The following is a 27,328-nucleotide window of genomic DNA, read 5'->3' on the forward strand; positions in this document are numbered from 1 at the left end:
AAACAATCTAGCTTGTTTTATGTCTTTGCCCTGTTTGTTTAATAGGTTGTTGTACTGTCGGGGGACAGGCGTCCAATACCTACTGTTTGAAGTTCTAAAACTATGTATTGCTTTCCTAGGACTACCAGAACAATTTGCCCAAACCTGGGTGGCTTAGCCATTATTTTCTCACTATTACGAAGGCTAGAAGTCTGACATCCAGGTGTCAGCAGGGCCATAGTATCTCTAGGCTCCAGGGTTGGATCTTTCTTAGCCTCTGGTGGTAGCCAGCAAGCATTGTCATGCTTTGTCTATCTTCACATGTGTCTGTGTCCAGATTTCCAGTAGGATGTCATCTTAATCTGATTATATCAGCAGAGACTTCCCCTCTCACTCCACACCAAAAATAAAGTCAAATTTATTAGTACCAGGGTGTCGATCTTTAGCCTCTCTTTTCATGGGACACAGGTGACCACCAACACTATAAAACCCTTTCTGTTTCTCCTTGTAGTCCCGAGGAAAACTTAGGAGCAGATCAATAGTGTCATTGCTGTGTGTGCAGGATCCACACGTGATGCACTTAATTGCGAACACTCAGACACATTATGTAGATACGTCTTTTTACAGATGCTCTTACTAATCCTTCTGGATGACGTTTGCATTCCCTTCTCGAATGGAAGCTTGCATTAAAAGCACCGACTTATTAACAGGGGTGTAGGAATTTGTAAAAATGATTGAGAGAATGTTCACAAGACTTAGCAGCTGACTTAGGGAGAACAGAAAGGAGAGGGCAAACTGAATGGCTTTGAGAATGAGTTCACTGAGGGGTGGCTTTGCTGTCATCAGGATAAGGACTACAGTGGACCTGGTTGCTTGATTTTGCACACACTGAGTTCAGAGTTCAGGAGCACAGCTCCTTTTCTCCTTGAAAACTTGTTTTGTTAAAGGAGGAATTTGCCTAATACATGAACTGAAAAAGAAAATCCATGATAAGTTTCAAAAATTGAACGACTTTAAATTGTCTATAATAAGCCGGGTGGTGGTGGTGCACACCTTTAATCCCAGCACTCGGAAGGCAGAGGCAGGCGGATCTCTCTGAGTTCGAGGCCAGCCTGGGCTACAGAGTGAGTTCCAGGCTCCAAAGCTACACAGAGAAACCCTGTCTCGAAACACCTCCCCCCAAATTGTCTATAATAATTACAGATTACCACCCCCACCCCACCCAGTATTAACCAGTTACTCCACTTCAGTTCTGGCCTTAGTTTACTTGGTTGGGTGTTTGTCCTTCCCTGGGATAGTGCAGGCTCACGTGAAATAATAGGTATCCTAGTTTATTCCGTGTAGAATTGTTCCGTTCTAGCACAAGTGAAGCCATTGCTCTGAGTTTCTGGGAATAGAGAGGGAGAGGACAGCGGGGATTGCTGTTGCTTGCTGACGTCACCCATTCCCTGTGTCGTTTCTGTTTAGACTCGGGAACAGGAGGAGCTGGAGGAAGCGTTGGAGGTAGAGCGGCAGGAGAGCGAGCAGCGAAGACTGTTCATCCAGAAGGAAGAGGAGCTGCAGCAGATTCTGAAGAGGAAGAACAAGCAGGCCTTCTTAGACGAGCTGGTCAGTACTAACGCTGATTACCACTTAAAACCAATGTCCCCGGGTATTTTGCCGAATAATGGCATCTAACGGCCCTTCAGAGTGCTCCTGCTCTAGTTTACTTTCAGCTTTTCCCTAATATATGTAAATTAAAAACATTATTTATTATTATGTGTGCAAGGGTGGGGTGGGGTGGAGAACATGGGCACGCCATGGTGTATGTGTAGAGGCCAGAGGGCAGTACTGTTGAGCTGGTTTTTTGCTTTATGTGGATTCTGAGGATTCAACTCAGGTGGTTGGGATTGCAAGGCAAGTCAGGGCTTTTATCTGCTGAGCAAACTTCTCTTTTGCTTCTGTTAGTTGGTTTTTTGGGGGAGTGGGGAGAGGGCTTTCCAGACAGGGTTTCTCTGTGTAGCCCTGGCTGTCCTGGAACTTGCTCTGTAGCCCAGGCTGGTCTTGAACGCACAGAGATCCACCTGCCTTAGCCTCCTGAGTGCTGGGATTAAAGGCGTGCACCACCATGGCCTGAAACATTTTTTTTTTCTTCTGATAGTTATTGATGCCATCATATATATTGCTGAATAGTAAGACATATCCTTCAATCCCTCATCTCAAATAATTCTTATGCTTACAGTTCTGTGAGTCAAGAATCCAAGTGGGCATAGTGGCACACGCCTTTAATACCAAGACTTAGGAGGCAGAGGCAGGTGGATCTGTCAGTTCAAGGACAGTCTGGTCTACAGAGTGAGTTCCAGGACAGTCAGAGCTACAGAGTAAGATCCTGTCTCTACAAAACCAAACCAAAAAGAATTCAGGTGGATCTTTGGAATCCTCTCCCCTGCAGTATGTTCTCAGGTCTCTATGCCGCCAGTGTGGCTTCTGTAGTTGGACATCTTGTGCAGTATCTCAGAGCTGGAGGAAGGAGTATTCCAAGAGTAAAGAAGTAGACACGGTGTGGTTTGAAAGGCTTGCGCTGGGAAAATGGCACAGCACACACACTGATGAGTGAAGGACCTGCTCCATTTCAGGGGCATGGGCGGAGATTCTGCCCTTTGTGGGTTGCTTAGGAACACTTCTTCTGTACTATCTGCTCAAAAACAAGTATGTGTTCCTAGAATTTGATATCCAATTTCCACCCCAAAGAGAGTTAAGTGAGAGGATCATGAAAATGACTTTAATTATAATTTTTATCATATACTCACACCCCCCCTTTTTGTATCCTGCCAACTTCTATAAAGGAGTTAAAGTGATTTATCCTAAGATATGAAGACGCGACACATTTTTGGACCTTAAAGAAGGCTGTCAATGGCTGGGTGTGATGGCTCACACCTTTAATCCCAGCACTAGGGATGCAGAAGCAGATGGATCTCTGTGAGTTCAAGTTCAGCCTAGTCTACAAAGTGAGTTCCAGGACAGCCAGGGCTGTTACACATAGAAACCCTGTATTCCTATTCCTTTCCCCTCCCCCTTCCTCCTCCCCTCCCTCCCCCTTCCTCTTCCCTTCTCCCTTCTTCCTCCCCTCCCCTCCCCCTTCCTCCTCCCTTCTCCCTTCCTCCTCCCCTCCCCTCCCCTTTCCTCTTCCCCCTTTTCAGCTTTTTGTCTATATTCATTTCACTTACAGATGAGAGGGTAACATCTTAACTGACATAAATATAAATAATACTCAATAGATTGTTTATGTCTCTAAGCTTACTTAAACATTGTTTTTACAGCATTTTCTCTTAAGAGTTTTCCAACAAGCTGGTTTTTGAATGTATTGGTTATGTGCTGAAATATAATGACTGCATGTCATATTTTTGTATGAAAAGTAATATATTTGGATGAAGTGGGAGTGTTGTTAGAATATAAGTACATTCTAGCAGTTATCTCTGTGCTCAACTTTGTTAGCAAATAGCACTATGTGACCATAGTCTGAGAAGTGGTTCATGGAATTGATACTGTATTATTGATACTTATTTTAAGTCTTTGTGATACTGGTGCCATCACAAGCTAGAAAATAAAACAAAACAAAACAAAGAAAATAGCTGGGCGGTGGTGGCACACGCCTTTAATCCCAGCACTTGGGAGGCAGAGGCAGGCCAGCCTGGGCTACCAAGTGAGTCCCAGGAAAGGCGCAAAGCTACACAGAGAAACCCTGTCTCGAAAAACCAAAAAAAAAAAAAAAAAAAAAAAAAGCTAGAAAATGTTCTCTGGGAAAGTCTTCCTGTGTTATTCCCTTTCTCTTCTGTCTTCATATATTCATTTTCCGTGAGGCATTTCTTCAGTGTTGATGTATGTGCTCCCAGTCTTAATTTCTGGGTTGGCTTCTATGATGGAATAAATGTAAATGTATTTTCTACCGTGCCTTTGTTCAAAAAGCATTTGAAACCAGTTAACCAGAGGTAAAATAAAAAGCAAGATTACATCTTAAGTTAGATGTGGGTGAGAAAATAAATACAAATAAGAAAAGAGGATTAATGAGGCTTACACATTAAGTGCTCATCCTAAAAGCCCGTCTAGGGCCGTGAGATGGTCCAGCAAGTCAAGTGCTTGCTGCCAAGCCTGACGACCGGAGTTCAATCCCCGGGACCCACTTGGTGAAGGGAGAGAACTGACTTTCTGGGAGTAAAAGTGAGTTTGCTTCTGACTTGCTGGCCGTGTCGAAGCTGAAGAACGTGTGCCTTAGCCACTGCATTCTGGAGCAGTCTCTCTAGTCCTTCACGCAGTTCGGCTAGCTCAGAAGCACCGGCCCGCTGCCTCCCGGAGCCGCGCTGCTGGCGTCAAGCTCCCTCAAATGCAGCGAGGCGTGAAGTCAGCCGCTCTTGCCGGCGTTGTACAGTGTGTGTGATCTGGAGTTAATACTGGTTCTCGTGAGTTCCCGCCTCTCGCTTCCTGTTTTCTTCACCTGCAAGTCATTACTGCACATATTTTTCTCACTGTTTAGACCATGTAACATGGTGGTTAAATAATTCTTTGTAATTCGCTGTACTCATTATTAGTATAATACCACTGCAGTTGGGCTTTTTGATTTCAGCTTTTAAATTTGCATTTATAGATTTTTAGTTTTAATATTTTGATCTTTATTTAATTTTTTTAAAACTTTTAACCCTTGACTAACTGAATTAAGTTTATTTTATCTTGATTAATCTGTATTAATGAAGTGAAAATGTATTTTTCTGTGTTTTCATGTTAGATTTTTATTAAAAAAAGGAAAGCTAGCATTGGCATTTGTAAGTATGTCTAAATGATTTAGCCTTTGAATTATTCCCTGGACCACACTTATGTAAGGAGGACTTATTAGAATTCTTTTCTTTCTCTTTCTAAGTTTGGTCTTTGTGCCGAAAGTCACTTTTTAACATTCTGAAAAGTCCTGGCAGCACACTGTACTGTATGACAGGGTTTAAGGTTACAGTCTGAATGTTTATGGCTTAGCATTTGCCATAATGTTGGCTAAAAAGTCCATTTATTTTAATCCTAACTGTAAATTCAATTTTTTAATAGTTTGGAAAAAGATTTTAATCAGGTTCTGTGTTATTAAATCTTTTTATATTCCTGTTTGAAAATTCTGTTCCGTTTATGTCTTAAATTTTATGAGTTAATGCTGTTGTCAAATGCAGTAGCTGATTCTTATTAGGAATATTGTTTGCCAGATGGCTTGCTTAAAGTCAGTTAAAATAATCTTTAAAAATGGTCATTATAAAGCTTTTAATGAGCATTACAGGCAGTCTTATTAAAATTTCTTTAAATATTAAACAGCGTGCCTTTAGGCAATTACTGTGGGCTCTGCAGCCTTCCAAGGTGGCGTGTGATGCTCAGAACAGAGGAGTAATTCCCCAACTGGACCTGCATGGTCTCTGTTCTCCAGAGCACGTTTCACAGGCTTGTCCACTCTGGAGATGTGTTTGTCATCAGAGCCCATGCTTAATTCTGCTTTAGCGTTCACAAAGGCGTCCAGGCTCCCAAGGCGTGAGCGCTAAAGCAGAAGTGATGGGCTTAAAGGAAATTCTGTGGCTTGATAGTGAGATACCTAGAATACTTACTTTTACGAAATTTTCAGCTCTGAAGCCATTTAAACAATCAGTTCCTTTTAATGAGAATGAGAAACAAGGATTATAACAATCCACTCTTGGTTAGCAGCTTATTTGAAGTGAGCACACTGCCTTACATTAAAATTAAAAGAAAAATATGTGTATGTGTTAATGTGTCTCTTTGTATGTGTGGGTTAACTGCTTGATGTAAGTACTGGGCCGGCAAGCACCCTGATCTGTTGAGCCGTATCTCCAGCCCCATTTTCTTGTTTTTATATGTGGTATTTTGCTTTTTTAGAATAAATTTCCATTATATATAAGTATTTGCATTCACTTGCAAATATGAATTAAAAGCCAGTGATTTAACTTTAAAAATGTTTAATTATTTATGTGTATGTGTGTGTGTGTGTGTATGGGTATGTGCATGTGAGTGCAGGCACTCCCAGACGCCAGAGGAGGGCTCTGGATTCCTGGAGCTGGAGTTATAGGCTGTTATGAGCTGCCCAGTGTGGTGCTGGGAACCAAACACAGGTCTCTGGGCCGGACAGATAGTTCAGTCATTAAATGCTAAGGCTTACACTTTGAAATGGAGAGTTCAGTTCTAAAGCCAGGTCCTCTGGACGATCAGCAAATGCTTTTAACCATTGAGTCATCATTTGTCTAAAACATCAATTAACTAGTTATTATGTGTATGAGTGCATGATGTGTGTGTTTGCGTATGGACATGGAGCTTTTTATTTCTTCTGTTTTTATATGCTCTTGCGGGTTGAACTCAGGTCTCCCGACTTTTGGGCCAGCACCTTTACCTGTTCAACTATCTTCCTAACCCCGTGGTTTAATTTTTTAGCCAAGAATATTTTTTTCTCTTTTCAGTTTGTGCACATGAAAAGATATATTAAAAAGGCATTTTTGGCTATAGCCCATTTAAAATCTTCTTTAATGTTATGGATTATTACAAAATCCCTGGTGGAGGTCTAATGTTGTCGCAGGAGTGCACAGCGGAGCAGTGCAAATGCTTTGTCGTGAGTAGGACATGAAAGCTGTTGAAGACTACTCTCTTATTGTTTCTTGTTCACCTTCACTATTGCTAAACTCACGGCTAGCATCTGTTTTATAAAGAAATTTGTGTCCTTGTATGTTTTAATGTTTGTGATATTGCTCTTGCAAAATTATTTTGGTTTCTTTCTTTTCTTTCTCTCTTTTTCATGTGTTGGTGTTTTACCTGCATGTATGTATGTATGTATGTATGTATGTATGTATGTATGTATGTATGTATGTGTGAGGGCGTCAAATCCCTGAAATTGGAGTTATAGATGCTTGTGAGACACCATGTGGGAGCTGGGAATTGAACCTGGGTCCTCTGGAAGAGCAGCCAGTGCTCTTAACCACTGAGCCATCTCTCCAGCTCCTGGTTGTGTTTCCTAAGGCAGGATCTCATGTAGTCCAGGCTGGCCCTGAACTCACTGTGTGGCTGAGTTTGTCCTAGAACTCCTGCTTTTCCTATTAGGTATCACAGCCTATACTACCATGCCCTGCTATGTTTTAAAATCTTGATGTTAGTGAAAGGAGAGAACCAAGTCCTGCACGTTGTCCTTGGATCTCTGCCCAAGCTCTGTAACATGCATATGAGATAAATATTCAAACACACAGAAATAAATGCAATTAAAAAATTGAAGTCTCAGCTGGGCCATGGTGGCGCATGTCTTTAATCCCAGCACTCGGGAGGCAGAGGCAGGTGGATCTCTGTGAGTTCAAGACCAGCCTGGGCTACAAAGTAAGTTCCAGGAAAGGCGCTAAGCTACACAGAGAAACCTTGTCTCAAAAAACAAAACAACAACAACAAAAAAATTGAAGCCTCAATGTGCATCTTTATTCTCAAACAATTCTGTTGACTCGAGTTGCTTGTTACTGCTTCTGTGCTGAAGCTTTAAAACAGTTACTTTAAATGTATTATTCAGTTACAATTGTGCTTAAAAATATTAATGGGTTAGATTTGGGAAGAAAATGAGACTCTGTAGTAATGTTTGTTTTTGTATTATGAGATGTTAACAGAGGAGTTTCTTGAGGATTAAATTCTGGCTGACTGCTATTTTTATTGCTCAGTACCCTGCTTTTTGGTGGCCCTGTGGATTGAATTTAGAGTTTCAGATATGCTAGGCACAGCACTGCATCACTGAGCTGCGTCCCTTTCACTATTTTGTGTTTTTAGATGACATAAATAAACTGCCCAGGCTGGCCTTGCACTTGCTGTATAGCCTTTCATGTGTAAATTCAGTATAAGAAATAGAAAAGTGGTGGGTTGTGTACTGTTTCGGTTGTTTTTATCGTTGTTTCTGGATACAGAATGTATACTCTCGTGTGGGAACGGTGGGGCTGGAGAGATCGTTTCTCTGCATGTGTTTCTGGGTTCTTATTTGACTGACACCTCAGAAAGGTAAAAGTCTAGGTATTTTTTAGCTTAGACATTAGCTCCACTGCACTTCAAGCATGTACGTGCTTCATGTTGAACAGGATAAATAACACTCTCCTTATTAAGATAAAGTGATTTGCTGTTCAAATATGGGTGTATACGGATTGTGTAAACAGTGGTCCTGGATAGTAACAATGTATGATATGAAATGTTTATCATTTTGTTACTTGATTAAAATGTGATTTAAAATTTAAAAATAAAATATGCATGTGGTAGTACTTACAATAGTTCCATTGTGCGAAACAGAACAAGGATTATTTGCAAACAGCCTCAGGTGAAATCTAATGGGAAACATTTCAAATGGTTTGAACTCTGGGGTGAAAAGAATGTGTCTCAGATAAACCTCTGATCTGAGTTACAGCCTTTTCTACTGCTCTTTTCCTGATTAGCTTTCTTTCTTTAATAAATGGGTTGGTGGTAGATGAAATAAGACCCTATTATATTATCTTTAATGTGGATTTTATAAAACACCTGTTTGCAGGTTATTTTGATTTATTAGTCTACAGCAACCTTTTTAATGAAATGTTAGTATTCTTTTGTAAAGTGTTGTACATAGAGTGAATATTTAGTTGACATGATATGCTTCTAGAAGAGGCATACTTTGAAAGTTGTGCATTTTATTTTTTCCATCTTAAGTTTCACGCTGAACATTCTTACAGGAGAGCTCCGACCTCCCTGTTGCTCTGCTCTTGGCTCAGCATAAAGACAGATCTACTCAGCTGGAAATGCAGCTAGAGAAGCCCAGATCCACAAAGCCAGTGACCTTTTCCACAGGCATTAAAATGGTAAGCCTTATTTTAATCACTAATTTGAAAGATAGTTTTTATGGCTATGCTTTTAAGTTCTCTAGTAATTTCTACAGTAAAGTGAACAGTTCAGATGTTTAAGAACAGGTATGTTCTAGACCAGATGTCTGGAAATAGGGACACATATAGTATAAGGAAAGTGAAAAGTAATACTTTTTAAAGTATGCAAAACAGTTTTGTTTAGTATCCTGTGGTGTGGTGGTGGTGGTGGTGGTGGTGGTGTGGTGTGGTGTGGTGTGTGTGTGTGTGTGTGTGTGTGTGTGTGTGTGTGTGTGTGTTACTGGAGATGGGACCCAGGGATTGTACATGCTAGGCAAGTGCTGTTTCACTGAGCTGCACCCAAGGTCCTGTTGTTCCTATTTCATAAACCTGGAGTTGTAGGTGAACATTCCTCGAAAGAAAAGTACATAAATATGCTTGTTTAATATGCTGTTTATCTACTGGTATAAAATAGAGCAGTGGATTACTTTATACTTCTCTACAGACAGTTATTTTCTATATAAATATATTTAAAATGTATTAATGTCATTTATACTTTCTATACACTCTAAGAATAGAGAGATTTGAATTAAAATATTGTTTAAATTTAGCCATTCAAAAGTAAGGATATGTTTATGAAGTTTTTTGCTATAGTTTAAGAATTACTAGTTTTTGTTTTATATAACTTTTGAAATACATCTATTAGTGAGTGAGTGAGTGAGTGTGTGTGTGTGTGTGTGTGTGTGTGTGTGTGTGTGTGTGTATGCATGTATGGAGGTTAGCTTGTAGGAATTGATTCTCTCCTTCCACCACGGAAGTTCTGGGGATCAAGTTCAGGTCATCAGGCTTGGCAGTAAGTCACTGAATCATCTCACTGGCCTATGACTAATTTACACTTTTTATAGTAATTTCTATGCGCTTTCCATCCAGGGTCTTGAGATGTAGCTATAATAAAATGTATGATTATCAAATGATTAAGTACATTTTAAAACCGTTTCATTACAATACTGTAAAAGTATTGCACATGATGAATTATAGTTAAAGATTTGGACTGTGAAGTCAAGTTTGTCCCCTCATCTGTAAAATGGAAATGACAATAAATAGTTCATAAATTACCAAGGATGTTAAAGGAGATAATGTGAGACAAATGGCCAACATCGTGCCTGGCTGGTGGTGAGCTCTCAATAAATGAGGGTAATTATTATCAGTGATAGCGTGAGTTGATTACATGGATGGCTATTATCATTTATTCCATATGGTCACATTCTGTTGTTATTTATTGAGTTGGAATTCGACATGCATTTAAATATTGCTGTATGACCATGACCAATTTGCCTGCTTTCATTGTCCTCATCTATGAAGTTAAGTCATTTACTTCTCTGTAATAGTCTGCTGAGGGCTGAATAATGTGCTCCTTAACTGCTGCTTGACATTTACACAGTATCTGTAAGTGTGAAATAAAATTAGCCTACTGCAGTATTCTGTAATAGTCTTGTTTTCATAACATATAATATACTCTAGATATTGTGGAGGCCCACAGAGGTTTCCTAGTGAGATCTGAGCTTGCTTTACCCAGCAGAGCTGCATTAGAGGATTGCTTGACCATGTGCATGGTTACCAGGTGGTTGAAAGGGTCTGCACTTGGCTGAGCTAGGGGAGGTCATTGGTTCCACCCCTTGGCATTCCTATAAAAGCCCTTTAGAAGAGACAGGAGGGGCCAGTGGACAAGGATCCAGCCCCTCCCAAGGCTATCCTGTGTTTCTCTCTGTTTCTCTCCCCTCTATCCTTCTCTCTAAATCTCTTATCCCCCACTCCTCAAGAGTACCCTGGGGTAAAATGTGGGAGCCAGTCCCCCAGCTGGCCTTCCACAACATATGTATAGTATTTATTAATACAGAATTTTTATATATTTACCATTTTTCTTAAAATATTTCACTTCAAAATAGAAAGTTCTATCAATTAAAACTTACAGATTTATAGCTGTTGTGAAATTATTTTAGTGTCTAATACATGTTATAAATTTTATCAAATAGAATTTATTTTATCTTGCTGTGCTGGTTATGTTCTCTGTAATTTTCTCTCTTGTGCCACCACTGTCCCAGTGTTAATTTCCCATGAACATTTCTTTATATTAAGGCCTTCAATCATCATATTTAAATTGTCCGTTTACCTTTCTTCTTTCTTTCCTCTAAAAACATCACCTAATGAGCATTCCCTAACTCTTGTTTGGAAGCTAGTTTGCTGAATGCATGGTGGAGAATAGATGAACAGACAGTTGATCAGAATTGTACCAAAGTCCGTATTAAAGACAATCATTAAAACACTTAGTGAATGATATAGACTGTAAATATTTGTCACTTGGACATTGTGGTGAATGAATATTTTTTCATCCTTAAGTTAATTCATATTGCTTTTAAAAATATCTAAAGTAGAATGCTGAGGTGATGGTTCAGTTGCCACAGAGGCTCAAGTTCCGGAGTTCAGGTCTCAGAACTCATTTTTTTTTTAATGAAATAAATTTCATTTTTTTTTGTTTGTTTTTTTAAATGTATTATGTATAACAGTGTTCTGCCTGCATGTGTACCTGCAGGCCAGAAGTGGGCACCAGATCTCATTACAGGTGGTTGTCACCACCATGTGGTTGCTGGGAATTGAACTCAGGACCTCTAGAAGAGTAGTCAGTGCTCTTAACCAATGAGCCATTTCTCCAGCCCAATAAATTTTGTTTTTATTAAGAGATTTTCTATTCATTTTACATACCAACCACAGATTCTCCTGTCCTCCCTCCTCCTGTTCCCCAGTCTTCTCCCCCAACTTCCCCTCCCCCCCATTTCCACCTTCTTCAAGGAAGGCAAGGTCTCCTGTTGGGAGTCAGCAGAGCCTGGTATATTCAGTTGAGGTAGGTCCAAGCTCCTCCTCCCTGCACCAAGGCTGCATAAAGTATCTCACCATAGGCACTAGGCTCCAAAAACCCAGCTCATGCACTAGGGACAGGTTCTGATCCCACTGCCTGGGGGCCCCTATACAGTTCAAGCCAAACACTTGTCTCGCCTATCCAGAGGGCCTAGTCCAGTCAAAGCTAGGCATGGTGGGGTGGGGTTGCTTGTGATCCTGGTACTGGGTAGGTGGAAACAAATGAATCCTTGTGCTTGCTGGACAGCCAGTCTAGCCCAGCCAGTGAGCCACAGACCTAAAATCAAGTTGGATAGCTCTTGAGGAATGATGCCAGAGATTGTCTTCTAGTTTCTACATGTGCATGATGCATTCACATCTGCACCCAAACCAAATATCTTCTGTAATGTAAAGGAGTCATAAAAGTAGCAGTAATAGAACTGTGTAAATCAGGGCGAGCTGAGAGGATATAGTACTTGCTGAGCACTCTCAAGCTTAGTAATGCACACCAGCAATCCCATCACTGGAGTATAGCAGGAGGATCAGAAAATTCAAGGTTATCTTTGACCCTTTAGTGAGTTTGAGGCCAGCCTGGGCTATATGAGCTCTTACCTCAAAGATGCAACAAAAACCAATGTGTAGCCGTGGTGGTGCATGCCTGTAATCCCAGCACTCAGGAGGCAGACGCAGGAGGATCTCTGTGAGTTCGAGGCCAACCTGGGCTACAGAGCTAGTCCAGGACAGGCTCCAAAGCTACAGAGAAACCCTGTCTTGAAAAACCAAAAAAAAAAAACCCAAAAAACAAAACAACAACAACAACAAAAAACAACCAACCAACCAACCAAAAAAACCCCACCAATGTGTAGAATAGTCTTGCCATTGGAGTTGCTTCTCTGAGGTGAATGAACTCTAGAGACAGAAGTACACTCATAGCAGGGTGTACTTAGCTTGTGTTGTGTTAATCGGTTCTCTAATGACGTAAGAACCTGGCAAATTGAGAATCTGCTCTCCCACACACTTTGAAAAGCTTAAGAGGATGGGGTGTGCTGCTTTTTGGTTGACATTTGTCATTTTTATCATTGTATGTGCCTGAGTATTTCAAAGCTGTTCCTACGGACATGTGATATTGAGGCGGCAGAAGTTAGTCAGAAAGACTAGTCCAGTCATTTTCTGCATGAAGTCTAGTGCTTAGATGACACAGAGCAGTCACACACTCAGAAATGCCTCTCTCCCTGCAGGAATGGTGTGCAAGAATGAATTGCTCAAAAACGTCCAAGTATGGTTCTCATTGGAGACAGTGCCCTAACTTTAAAACACGCAGACCTTTTCTTACCCTTTGCGTGTGATAACACACAACCTTAGTTAGCAATTATGCAGCAGTTGCTTCTGTGGAGTTTTTCATAATGTATATAATTAGAGGTGACAGTCTAAGTAGAAGCCACAGAGCGCACTGTAACTTTCTTCAAGTCCATTCCCTCTACTTGCTAGCTACAGCAACTTGAGTATCTCAATGACTATTTCAGAATTGATCTGTACTTCACCCATTTTTCTTCATCTTTGCCTTCTAGGCTAGTTGCTATCTGTTGGTCTCTTCTGAGCACCCATGGTCTACTCTCTAAACCTTTTGGGTGGTTCCCCAAACGAATAGATAATGATAAATAAACAATGTTGAAAAAAGTTGATAATTTTCTTGCTTAATATTTTGTCTCCCCAGTTCACTTAGAGTAAAATGCAGAATATTAACCATCATTCCTTCTTATATATGAGAAAGTGACATTTGAACTAATAAGTTTATGATGGACAGTTAGCCATGCAAAATTCCTAGCAGAATTAACAGAGTAACAAAACCTGTGTAAGAAATGACTGTTATGCAACCAAAAGGTACCAGTAACAGAATGTTTGCCCTGCCCTGCTTGTTCATTCTAGTCAGAAACTTTTTTGTCAACCTTCACTTTTTGAGACAGCATCTTAAGTAGCCCAAGCTGACCTTGAACTCTTGAGGTAGTGGGAGATGATCTTCAGCCAATCTGTCCCCACCTCCCTGATGTTTTTTTACAGGAGTGAACCACTGCACTGAGCCACACTGAATTTTGGGTTTTTGTTTTTTGAGACAGGGTTTCTCTGTATATCCTTGGCTGTCCTGGAACTCATTCTTTAGACCAAGCTGGCCTCAAACTCACAGAGATCTGCCTGCTTCTGCCTCCCAAGTGCTGGGATTAAAGGCGTGTGCCACCACTGTCCAGATACACTGAATTTTTTTGATAGTTCTGTCTAAAGTATCTTTTTTTTTTTTTTTTACCCACATGCCAGTATTTTATACTGTTAAACTCCTTAAATGTTTATTTCTATGTTTAGCATATAAATTTTGCAATCCTAACACTAAGAATAGAACAGGGTTTTATGAAATGTTTTGGGTAAGTGAATGTTATACATTATGTTGATATTAATGGAGACTAAAGATATGCAAATACTTCAAAGCCTCTTTGTCTTTATGGAATACCATGCTTGGAATACTCTTTTGTTTGTTGGTTTGTTTGTTTTTTCGAGACAGGGTTTCTCTGTGTAGTTTTGCACCTTTCCCGGAACTCACTCTGTAGACTAGGCTGGCCTTGAACTCATGAAGATCTGCCTGTCTCTGCCTCCCAAGTGCTGGGATTAAAGGCGTGCACCACTGCCACCTGGCAATTGGAATAATCTTAAATGATTGGGAAAGCACTGGCTGTAGTTTATAAGCAGTCATCATATTGGTTTTTGTTGAGGGCTTTGAGCGGAAGGCGCACTTCCTAGCCATTCCTCTGTATCCCAGTGCTTGCATCCTTCTTGTCTCCTCTTCTCTTGTGCTTCCTGAGTCTTAGTGGGATGGTATCAATGTCTTGTTTATGGCTGAGCAGGAGTCTGTATTCACCACCACTCACTGGAAAGATGAGCCATTTTATTTTAAGGACCTTGAACGTCCTTGGCTTTTGGTGAAACCAATACCCCACAGATAAAAAGGTACATCTACATTTAAGGTCAGCTTTAAAGCTTTTTGAAGAACAATCATTGATTAACAAATGTATTGTAATAAACACAACACGAGGAAGGTTTCTGTCTGTATACATGTGTTTCCTTGATGAGATTAGGAAATGTAGGCACAGCTGGCCCAGGAGCACACCTTCTCATGAGACAGGAAGAAGTCTCAATCTCTCTTCATTGTGGACACTTTAGTCAACTCCTTGAGTATGTGTGTGGCCGTTAAGGCAAAACTTGAGTGTTTAACAGGTAGATAATACTCTCTGGCTTGGGTCAGCAATGTTGAAGACTCACAGAGATACCAAATACTAAAGAATGGATTCCCATGATTGTTTGCTGGTGCAGATGCCCACTGCCACTGTTTTTCTGACCATTTGTGGGTGGGGAATTGTGTTGAACAGATCTCTCTCTCTCTCTCTCTCTCTCTCTCTCTCTCTCTCTCTCTCTCCCCCTCCCCCTCTCCCCCCACCCCTCCCCCACTCCCCCTCCCTTCCTCCCTCTTTCCCTGTCTCCCTCTCTCTCTCCTTCTCCTTCTCCCTCTCCCCCTCCCTCCCTCTCCTCCCCTTCTCTCTCCCACTCTGGTAGAAGCTGTATCTTAGTGTGAATTTGTTTTTTAACCATGTTTAGCATTTACCCAAGGCTCTTACTTCTGTCTTTATAGTGCCCTGATGTTCTGTGTGCCACAGAGTGCTTTCATGTGGGGACACAAGGCAACCTACAGGAGTTGGTTCTTTCTCCACCATGGGAGTTTTGAGGATTGACCTCAGATCATTAGGGTTGGTGGCAAGCACTTTTACTTAACAAAAGCCTTTGCTTAACAACCCCAAACACCAAGTTTGATCTACAAATGATGTGTATTTTTCTTTTTCCTTTCATAATTCTCTTCATCCAGCTACTTTTTCCAATTCTTAAAACTGCCTATTTCATGTGTTGAAATGTTGAGGTGCATGCTAGTTACTAGATGATAAATGTCTTGGGGGTAGAAGCTTATTTAACTTAGTCATGAGTATGCAGTACTTAAATAGCATTAAGTATTTATAATCAGTTTTAAACACCAAATGCAGGTGATATTAATACATCCTTATGTAGTGTAAAGAAAACAGCACTAACTAAGAAGTAGAGTTTAGACTTTGGAGTTATGAGACATGACGGTAAGGGAAAGAAAGTGGAGGTGTGGAGATGAAATGGGACGAGACCCCGGCTTCCTGTAGCAGGCTTCCATCCAAGGCTGAGGAAATGCTTCCTCTTCCGAGTTTGCTCCCATCCTGACTTCCGTTAGCTTTGCATCCTTGCTGGCGTCTAGTATTGTGAGTTAAATCTATCTTAGCTGTGTTGAAAAGGCACTAGTGACATCGCAATATGGTTCTGGGATTTCCTAAAGCTGACTATTTATCATCTCTTTGCACATTTATACATACATACATACACATATATATAAAACTTGTTTATGGGTTGCAATATGATTATTTTAGTAAAATTGCTAATTCAGAACATGTAATATTTCCATTCCTTAGGTATTTTTCATTTCTTTGTCTTGGGAACATTCAGAGACCATTCTACCTGCAGTTTTGTCTTTGGCTATAGTTACATGCATGCAGTAGAACATTAGAAATTGTTCTGCCCCCCCCCCCCCTTGCCCTGGACCTGTTATCCACCTTTCCCTTCAGTCACTGTTAATCACTCTCTGTGTCTGTGGCATCAGCTACCTAATATTCCTTGTTCTGTTCATGCTGCCGAGAGACAGAATTCCATTTATTTTTACAGCTGCTATTACATTGTGAGTGTGTGCCACATCTTCTTTTCCCCATTGTTCTCCTGGTGCAGACTGTGGCTGTCATGGCATGGTGAATAGTGCGGCAGGAAACACAGGCTGCTGATGCACTCTCGGATGTGCTGACCTCCTTACCTTTGGAGTTTATTCCGTGGTAGAGTCCATTGCTGCCCATTAGTGGTTCTGTTTTTAGTGTTTGGAGGACCTTTCCTAATGTCAGATAGTGGCTGTGCTGTTCATACCCTCGCCTGCAGTGTCTGGGAGCTGCCTGCACTGCACCTGCCCAGCCCTTGTCCTTTGGTGAGAGCTGCTCTTCTGGGCACACAAGGGTGTGGGGTGTGGGTGATGCTGACATCTCACATGGGTTTTACCTCTGTGCCTGTTGGTTAGTGCTCCTGAGCACTTTTCATTTACTTGTTGGTTATTTGTATATTTTAAAGAAATATCTGTTTGTATTATCTCCCCATTTCTAATTTATTTATTTATTGTTCTTGGTTGGTTTTTATTCTATTGGCTCTTTACTCTTTGGGAGTGTGTGTGTGTGTGTGTGTGTGTGTGTGTGTGAGTGAGAGAGAGAGAGAGAGAGAGAGAGAGAGAGAGAGAGAGAGAGAGACCCAGCTCCCAAATAACAGTTTTGTTTTGTTTTTTTAATTGGTTGGTGGATTTCTTGTTTTGTTTTTGTTTTTTGAAACAGGGTTTCCCCATGCAGCCCTGGCCACCCTGGAACTAGCTCTTTAGTCCAGGTTGGCCTCAGACTCACAGAGCGCTAGGATTAATGTTGGTTTTAAGTACATTTTTAAAAGCCTTATTTGTTTTTATTTATGTGCATTGCTGTTTTGCCTGTATGTTTGTCAGTGTGAAGGTGTCAGATACCCTGGAGTCAGAGTTACAGACAGTTGTAGGTGCTAGGTACCTGGGTCCTGGAAAAGCAGCCAGTGCTCTTAACAGCTGAGCCAACTCTCCAGCCCCCTAGCTCCCAATAAATACACTGAGGATTATTCTTTCTTATGAATGCCCGGCCACAGCTTGGCTTGTTGCTAGCAGCTTTTCTTAACTTAGATTGTCCCCTCTACCTTTTGCCTGTGGCCTTTTCCTTTCTTATTCTGTAACCTCACTTTCATCCTTACTCAGTGGTTGACTTTGTAGCTGGCTGGGTGGCTGAACCCTAGCGTCCTCCTCTCCTTGTTCTCTTGCTCTTCCTTCCTCTTCCTCCCAGATTTCTCCTTCTATATCCTCTCTCTGCCTGCCAGCCCCACCTGTCCTTTCTCCTGTCTCACTATTGGCTGGTCAGTCCTTTATTAGACCATCAGGTGTTTTAGACAGGCACAGTAGCACAGCCTCACAGAGTTAAACAAATGCAACACAAGAGTGCAACACATCTTTGCATCATTAAACAAATTGCCTCACAAATGAAACACATCTTTAACTAATATTCTACAGCAATCTACTACTGCTTTTCACTGTTGGGTTGAGTTTCTTACATTACAGATATTAATCCCTTGCTGGATGGATGGATAGACTGTATCTTCTATTCTGTATCTGCTGTCAAATTTGTGTTCGGGTTTGCCTTTCTAGTTCCTTATTTGTATTATTAGTTTTGTTGTTGTTTGTTGATTTTTTTTCTTTTTTTTTTTTTGAGACAAGATTTCTCTTTTTGGTCTTGGCTGTCCTGGATCTGGCTCTGTAGACCAGATTGGCCTGGAACTCAGAGATCCACATGCCTCTGCTTCCCAGTGTTGGGATTAAAGGCATGCGCCACCATGACCAGCTGTATTACTAGTTTTAAAAAAATGTTTGTTGACTTTTTTTCTAGATTTTTTTAAATAGGCATTTCTCATCTTGAACTCACTTATTAGTGTGGCTATAGGTATCTGTATGTTGGGTTTTTATTTCATTTATTTCAAGACGTTTTAAAAATTTCCTTTACTTTTTTCATTGATCCATTGTGCTCAGGAGCACATTGCCAACCCTGGTGTCTGCCCAGTTTCTGAAGTTACTTTGCTAATTTATTTATTAGGGAAGACACATGATGTTTTCATTGCTTAGAGCTTTTGGGGGACTTATTTTGTGACCTATATATGATCTTTCTTGGAAAATGTTCTATCTGCTGAAGAGAAGAATGTGTGTTCTCTAGCTATTGGCCACATGTTTTATAAAAGTCCTCCTGCCACTTGGCTTAGAGTTCCTTCCTGATACCTTCTTAGTGATTTTTTTTTTGGGGGGGAGGGGGGTCTGGATGATTTGTCTATTAAAAAATTCTGTCAAATTGGGAAGTTGTGTTTGTGTGTGTGTGTGTGTGTGTGTGTGTGTGTGTGTGTGTGTGTGTTTTCTTTGTATAATGCTTTTGTTCTTCTGTCTCTTCACTTTACTCTGTGATTTTGTTTGTTTTGTTTTGTTTTTTTTGGAGACAGGGTTTCTCTGTGTAGCTCTGGCTGTCCTGGAACTCACTCTGTAGACCAGGCTGGCCTCAAGCTCACAGAGATCGCCTGCCTCTGCCTCCCAAGAGCTGGGATTAAAGGTGTGCGCCACCACCACCACCGGCTCTTCCTCTGTAATTTTAATTGTCCATAAGTTATCTTTCTTAATAGTTATCTGATGCCTTGTCCAATTTGTTTTTCTAAGCATTTCTTGTATTTGCTTTGGGAGCTACTGTTTCTGTGTGCTCAGATTCATTAATTTTTCTTTCATATTACCTAATATGCTGTTTACCCACTGTATATTTTCATTTCTTCATCCTTTCTTGCCCCTCCCTTCCTCTTTCCCCCCTCCCTTACTTCCTTTCTTCTATTTTGTCTTGTTTTTGTTTTTGTTTTTGTTTGAGACAAGGTCTCTCTACAGAGCCCTGGATGGACTCAAACTCATGGAGATCTGCCTGTTGCCTCCCCATCCCCAGTGCTGGGACTAAAATATGTACCACCTTATTTTTCATTTCATGAAGTATATGTTTTATTTCTGGAATGTTCTGTTTGGGTACTTGCATCTTTCATTTTTCTCCTCATGTTCATTTTCCACCCTATCTTCTTGCGCATATGGAACATATTTATATTAGCTATACTAGCTAGGCATGGTAGCACAGACCTGTCATTCAGTTCCTCAAGAGGTTGACATGGAGAGTATGAGTTTGAGGTCTGACTCAGCCACGTGATGAGTCCAGCCAAAGTGAGACCCCTGTCTGAAAATACAAAACCAGACCAACAAATACACATCGTCATTACTAATATCTCATTCTGACAGCTCACCACCTGTGTTATTTCTAGGTTTTCATTTATCAACTGTTTGGGTTTGTTTGTTTGTTTTCTTTCTTTTCTCCTGGGGCAAGGTGATATTTATGCACTGGATGTCTCTATCTCACAGCTGTGATAGTTTTTAGTGGTTGGTCATAGACTTACTATCATATCTGTTCTGTGTATTTCATGTTTTAGATAGAGTTTTCAAGGAATTATTTTAAATTTCATTTTCAGCTGTTTAGTCCTAGGATACATGTGGCTTCCACTTGTTAATATTTTTATAAAGATTTCTGTGTCTGTCTTTGTAAGAGATGCTACATTGATCTGCTGTCTCCTTTGCTGTGAAAACCATTGTCTTGCTTTGGTGTAGTGCGTTTACCAGTATGTCTGTTATGTTTTGTCAAGTATTTTGCTTTGCTTGAAAGTAAAATCTCTTCATTTTAAAGGAGTGTGTGTAAAATTCTGTCATTCTTAGTTACATTCTTTGTAGGTTCCCAGTGAAACTATTGAATTCTAATTTGTTTGTTTATATGCAGTTGATAAAACATATTTTAAAAAATAGATTTAAGCTATTCAGATATATCCCACTTTTATTTTTAAAGAATCTGAAGATTTTACTTAAAATATCCCATTTGTTGACATAAAGTTGTTACACTATCTTCTCAAAATTCTCTTAATGCAACTGTAAGAGTTATAGTGATAAAATTTCTAAATCTTCTCTTTGAATTTTGCTGGCTAGATGGATATTAATATTACTGCGTGTGTGTGTGTGTGTGTGTGTGTGTGTGTGTGTGTGTGTGTGTGTTGAGAGAGAGAGAGAGAGAGAGAGAGAGAGAGAGAGAGAGAGAGAGAGAGAGTTACTTTCTCTAGTCCAAGCTGGCCCTAAATTCAACCTTGATCTTCCAGCCTTAGCCTTTCAAGTGCTAGATTACATGTGAGCCACTCTGTCTGGCTCTTCCTTCATTTAATATTAATGAAGTGCCAAAGATACATAGATGATTTGATCCATTGTAGCTCCGTGTTGTTCTTCTGTCCTGAGTGCTGACATTGTGGAGTTTGTTTGTTTGCTTATGTTGTTTTGTGAGACACATGTCATATTGTAGCCCAGGCTGGCCTGGAACTCACAGTGTAGCCCCAGCTTGACACAGATTTTATGACCATCTTCCTTCTTAGCCCCTGTGGGTTGGGATTACAGGATTACAGGATGATTACAGGATTACAGGATTACAGGATTACAGGATTACAGGATTACAGGCGCAGGCGCCGTTCTCCTCTCTGAGTGCCATTATTGGCACATATATCTTCCTCTTAAAGGAGCAGTTACAGAATCTTATAAATTTTTTCATCTAGTGATTTATATTTAATCTATTTAATTTAATCTTTTTAATATTCTTTATAATAACTTTTTTTTTTGCTTAGTATTCTTTGTAATGATGGTTTGTTGTCATTTCCTTTTAGCTTTTTGGATTTTTTATAAATTTTGCTAATTCCTCAGTCATTGTTTAATCCAAGCCATCATAATCATAACCCTCTGCATTTACACAGCCCTTACTCAGACTAGACAAATATTCTGCCACTGAATTTTAATCCTAGTGTTCTATGAATGTTTTCATTTTGCCAAGTTTGAGATACAGTTTAGTTGGGTGAGAAAATGCATGGATTTTAGTGTGGTGACACATGTCTGGACTCCCAGCACTTGGAGGTAGAGGCAGGAGGATCAGAAGTTTAAGGTTATTCTCAGCAACCTGGTGAACTCAGGGCCAGCCTGGGCTATATAAGACCCTGTCTCCAATATATATGTATGTTTTGTGTGTTTTCTTTTACTGATTTGGAGATCTTGTTGTACTACCTCCTAGCTTTAATGGGTTCTAATGAGAATTCAGTTGTTGATTTTAGGTGTTTTCTTGTTTGTAATGAATATTTTAGCTTTGCTATTTTTCAACATTAAAAACAAAAATCTTTCCACAGTCCAGGTTTCTAATTTTATTTCACATTTTATATTTCTAGCATATATGTAGATTCAGCTTGCTAAAGTGTTTTATGTGTATGAGTATTTGCATGTATGTATGTCATTGCATGCATGCATATATGGGCATTCCTGGTTCCCAAGGAAGCTAGAAGAAAGTATCAGGTCCCCTGGAACTGGAGTTGGAGATGGTTGTTGTTGAACCCGGGAGAACAGGGCCTAAAAATGAGGCGGACTAAAGTCTTACACAGTAGCCAACTTTATTCAGAACACCCAAGAATTTATGCTCTGAGGGTTCAGAAGAGTCACCTAAGTAAAGCATACAGTCACAAGGACAAGCCACATGTGGCAAAACCATGCTTTTCCTTAGAGACCTGTGAACAAATAACAAATGCCAACTGTAATGAGTTGTCTGGAGTGAACTCACTCGTATACTCTACATGGGAAGAACTTGAGAGCACATTCCAAGAGTAACCCGTGTTACGGAGGCACAGGTTGCAAGACACTTGTTGGTCACTTGCAGTCTCCTCGCAAGGTCTCGGAAATCTCCTCATAGAGCTTCATTCGTGGACCATGTTCCAACAGTCGTGAGCCACCATGTGGGCTGAGAACAGAACCTGGGACCTCTGGAAAAGCAGCCAGTACTCTTACTCACTGAGCCATCTCTCCAGCACCCCCCCCCCCCAGTTCATTAAATATTTTTATGTGTGCATGCTCTTGAGATGTGTCTGTAGCCCCACTAGGGCTTCAGCTTTTATAATTTTGTCATGTGTTTGAGGCTTCAGTACAAACAGGAATTTAAAAGTTTCATTATATTTACCCTTGGAACCCAAATTCATCTTATTTGATTGCCTTTTCCCTCAAGTTTTCATAGCCATGAGATTCAGTACTATCCCTTTGAGGAGGGACAACTTCAACATCTTTGCTAGTGAGAGCTGGGAATACTATGTCCAGTTCTTGTCTTAGCACATGGTGTTTTAGTTCATATTGTGAAAGCATTTTGTACTCTTGCTTTAATTCTCTTTCTCCTGCCTTACAGGATTTTGAACTCATGGAGTCATTTTCTATATATATGTTAGATAAAATTAAAGCTTATCATCACCAAGTATAAAACGTATAAAAATAAGGTTGACAAGGATCAGAAGTATTAACTTTTATTTTTCTTTCTTTCTTTTTTCTTTTTTGGTTTTTTGAGACAGGGTTTCTTTGTGTAGTTTTGCACCTTTCCTGGAACTCGTTTTGTAGACCAGGCTGGCCTTGAACTCACAGAGATCCACCTGGCTCTGCCTCCCGAGTGCTGGGATTAAAGGTGTGTGTCACCACTGCCCGCCTGTATTAGCTTTTCCTAATGGGTCTGTGTGATCTTGATTAAACATTTTCTTTTTAATAAACACTGAATGAAAATATTTGAATACTAGTAAGAGATACTTGCACAGTGTATTATGATTGTATTAGGAAATGCATATTCCTTCAGGTGTTTATGTCAGTAACCATTTCACTGGACTGTATCCATTGCCATATGATGTCTAGAACTCCAGTTCCCAGCTGCAGCTCTGATTCATTGCCTTCAGCCTTTAGAGTGTTACTATGAACAATAGGCAGGAGAGGCAAGAAGGGGTGACAGATGGCAGGGAAATAAAACAGTACAGTTCTACAGCCTTGTTTGGTTTGCCTAATTCTTGTCCTAAGCACATGGAAATACTTTGCATGTTTGAGAATTGTAAGCTTCTCATGTGCTGTTCTGGAGCAGCACTAAATCATTGGTGTAACAGAAACACGATCAGATTATTCTCATTTCTGGGCCTTCCCTTGTCTTAAGAAAATACATTTTTTTCTTTCAAATCATAATTTTAATAATATATTTGGAGCATCAAAAGCATAAATTTAAATTGCGTGGTGCAGTTAATATAAATAAATGATAGTTTTATTAACATTTCCTTATTATCCATGGCCTTTTATAAAAATAGATGTTGTTAGTGGGAGACTTAAAATATAGACCTGAAGTCACTGTAGTGAGGTGTTTGCAACTGTCTGTGCTCCTAGACTCCTTGTCTGTTAATTGTGTTAATAAATTTTAAGATGAAAGAGCATGCTCTAGTGTTGAATACATTTCCGTGTATATATGCAATACGGGTATTAATAATCAATCCCCCTTTGTTACTGATACATTCATTAAGCACAAGATATGGTGAAAGTACAAGGCTTTAGATTATTTGTGTGTTAAATAGTGATTTACTTTAGGAGAGTGCCTCTTGTGTTGAACATGTTAAGTTTGAGAGAGACCAGTAAACACTTGATCCAGGAAGTACCATCTCTCCTTGAACAACTGTATTATGTATGGTAGTAGGTTCTGCATAGCTGTGCCACATTTAGCTCTTTTTAATGAATATAATTGGAATTGACAAGGATCTGTATGTTGTAGAATATTAGTTTAAGATGTGTTACATTTGTTTGTGCTGTGGAACATTTTTAATGATGCAAAAATGTGTTGCATTCTTTTCTGTTGCATTTGTTTAACTCTGTGAAGCTGTGCTACTTTGCCTATCTAAAACACCTGATGGTCTAATAAAGAGCTGAACAGTCAATAGTGAGACAGGAGAAAGGATAGGTGGGGCTGACAGGCAGAGAGAATAGATAGAAGAAGAAATCTGGGAGAAGCAAGATCAAGCAAGAAGAAGAGGAGAGGAGGGGACCAGGGACCAGTTACCCAGCTACACAGCAAGACAAGGAGTAAGAAGTAATGAAAGGTATACAGAAGTAAGAAAAGGGAAAAGCCTAGAGGCAAAAGGTAGACAGGTTAATGTAAGAAAACCTTGGCTAGCAACAAGCCAAGCTAAGGCTGGGCATTTATAAGTAATAATAAGACTCCATGTATGATTTATTTGGGAGCTGAGTGGCAGGCTCCGCAAAGAGTAAAGAGTAACAACAACATCTGTAAAACGATATTTTTAATTTCTATATTACTAATTTTAGTTCAGAGATTATAGGCATAGATATAATTATAATTTCTCATACAAGGCCTGTGTTCCTTGAAATGGCAAGTGATGTTGTGCACTTTTTCTTGGCTATTTCACATTCTAGAAAAGCTCCACTACCCTTTTCTAAAAGGTTATCCACCTAGTTCCTTGTGTCTTACATAGCAGTGAGTTGTACCTTTCTTACAGGGCTATTTGAGGTGAGAAAGGGAAGTAGTGGAGAGTAATTATGCTCTCTTTTTATTCTATCTTAATGATACAAGCAAGAGAACCTCAACCCCTGTGTAGCAGGAATCTTAAAAGGTCTTATTAATTAAATCAAACCTAAGGCCAGTTGTTGTGGTGAATGCTGGAAGGTCAGAGAAGCAGAACCAGCCACAGCTACCTCACCTCGCCAGTTCCTCAATGGATCCTGTTTCCTCAGACTGGATGCCTCTGAGTCCTCATCCAAATGGATCTCAGCTGAACTGCTTCTCAAAAGCCTAAAAGCTTAACTAGCCAAAAGCTTCTAGTTTCTGGTCTTTACACCTTATATACCTTTCTGCTTTCTACTATCATTCCCTGGGATTAAAGGTGTGAGTCACCATGCTTAGCTGTATCCTTGAACTCACCGAGATCCAGGTAGATCTCTGCCTCTGGAATGCTAGGATTAAAGACGTGAGTGGCACCATTTTCTAGCCTCTGTATCTAGTGGCTGTCCTGTTCTCTGACCCCAGATAAGTTTATTAGGGTACACAATATTTTGGGGAACACAATCCCTCCACACCCCTGTTTATAGAAAATAGAGTTGTGATGGCTGTAAGGACTTAAGCATCAAATTGGATGGATTCAGATTCTGGTCCTGTGAGTTAATGCCTGTGGGACTTGGACAGATAACCTTGGTCATCTTAAGAACATACATTGCAATGTCATATTTACAGGACTAAAATAAGATAGTGAAGTGCTCAGAGAGGATCATTTGAATAGTCTTAGATGTTAATTTCAAGGTAAACTGTTTCCCATATTTAACAGTTTTTACTTAAAGATTAGCTTTTTCAAAACTTACAACAAAGATATCAAAGCAGAGTGATTAGGTGAATAACCCCATGCATAAGATCAATCTTACACTTAAATATGGTAGGCCTTTTTGGTGTTTGGGCATGGGCATACTGCAGAAGGATGTCATCAAGTCAGATGCACCTGACACCCTGTTATTGGAGACACATGCTGATTATATTGCTCTTTTGACTCAAAGAAAGATGATTATGAATACATGAATGTATTTGGGAATTAGTGGCATCTAGGGCTTGACAGCAATGGAGCCCACGGGGCAGCTTCATCTCATGAACAGAGGAAACACTAGTGTTATCAAGTCATGTCAACATGAGTGTGTGTGGGGGTGGGGGGGGGCATTAAGCACTGGACACGATCCTCATCTGCAGGCTTTTAGTGTTGTTCAGATTCTGACTCTATATGATAGTGTTACTGTTACTGGCATAAAGAAAGTGGAATGTGTTCAAAGTCTACAGAAAGAAAACAGTTCTTTTGCTGGAGATATTTGAGGAGAAATTGATAGAAGATTCTCATTTTCTGTGGTGGCAGCTTTGGCTCTCTTGGGCAAACTTGATGCTATTAATGTGAGAAAGAAAGGTGATTGACTTTGTTTTGTTCTATATGAACTTTGATGATGGATTTGGGAGTGGACTGGGCTCTGAATCTCATGCTGGACAGATCTAATGTTGTCCAGGCTTCCTGGTGATAACTAGTCAGTTGTACCAAGTGAATTTTGATTTACTTGGTTGGTGGTTTTATGAATGACAGTTGGCCTCAGGTGGACTCAATGGAAGACTGGAGAAGTTACCAGCTGTAACTATTGCTATTGGTGGTGGGTTTTGGCCTCCCTAAAGATAACTGGAAGCTTCATTGGATTGGTAGAGAAAGGCTGAGCAGTTTCATGATAGTGTCTCATGATGAAGAGATTGGAGGTTTTGCAGACAGGCCAGGGGGTGTGGCGGATTCTCCTCATACTCTATTTGGCTTTGCTGTGTTGGAGGATTAATCTTTTATACTGTCTTTTGAGTGCCCAAAGAAGTGTTTCAGAGGGTAATAGTGTAAACCCCTGAGCTAGACTCAAAGATGGGACAGATACCAAAGATGCTATATGCTGCTGTAATCCGAATAAACCTAGAGGTGATTCCTGTTAATATTTTGTATATCATGCTAACTTAGTGATAAAGCCTGTAATTATTCATGTTGTAAAACACCTATTTAGGTCTTCTGCAGTGTTCTGGTCTGTACTTGAAGTTTGTTTCCGATGTCTCCATAATAGCAGACTTAAGAGCTAGTGTCTCACCGATGCCTCCCCGTGTCCTGTTGACCTGTAATAATGTGATGGAAAATGATTTTGCTAACAGACTGCTAACTGATACACATTAGAATCATGATTTCAGTAAAAGATGCACAAAATTTAAAAACAAATACAAAACCACCAAAACTTGGATACAGAATCTGCCAGGATTTTCAGCCTTTTAGAGAGAGATGAGGGAAAGGAGAACCATTTGCTCTAAGTTGTAAATGGGCCAACTGTAAATGGCAGTCTTTTATAAACTATTAATGAGTTTATAAGTCATCAAAAAGATGGTATAAATAATAATCACATTTTATAGATAATTAGAATT

At 40.1% G+C, this 27,328-nt stretch overlaps 1 protein-coding gene and 1 pseudogene across 1 annotated transcript in view; both read left to right on the top strand.

Annotated features, from left to right (window-relative positions):
* Positions 1-27,328, top strand: part of Mnat1 (MNAT1 component of CDK activating kinase) — a 169,547-nt gene that overhangs the window by 70,486 nt on the left and 71,733 nt on the right. The window contains exons 5-6 of the mRNA XM_036206682.1: positions 1,447-1,587; positions 8,703-8,828. Coding sequence (XP_036062575.1) covers positions 1,447-1,587; positions 8,703-8,828 — 267 coding nt within the window. The remainder of the gene's footprint in view (positions 1-1,446; positions 1,588-8,702; positions 8,829-27,328) is intronic.
* LOC118595605 lies at positions 25,811-26,709 on the top strand (annotated as a pseudogene).

Source organism: Onychomys torridus, chromosome 14 (genome assembly GCF_903995425.1).
Source record: "Onychomys torridus chromosome 14, mOncTor1.1, whole genome shotgun sequence".
Taxonomy (NCBI): domain Eukaryota; kingdom Metazoa; phylum Chordata; class Mammalia; order Rodentia; family Cricetidae; genus Onychomys; species Onychomys torridus.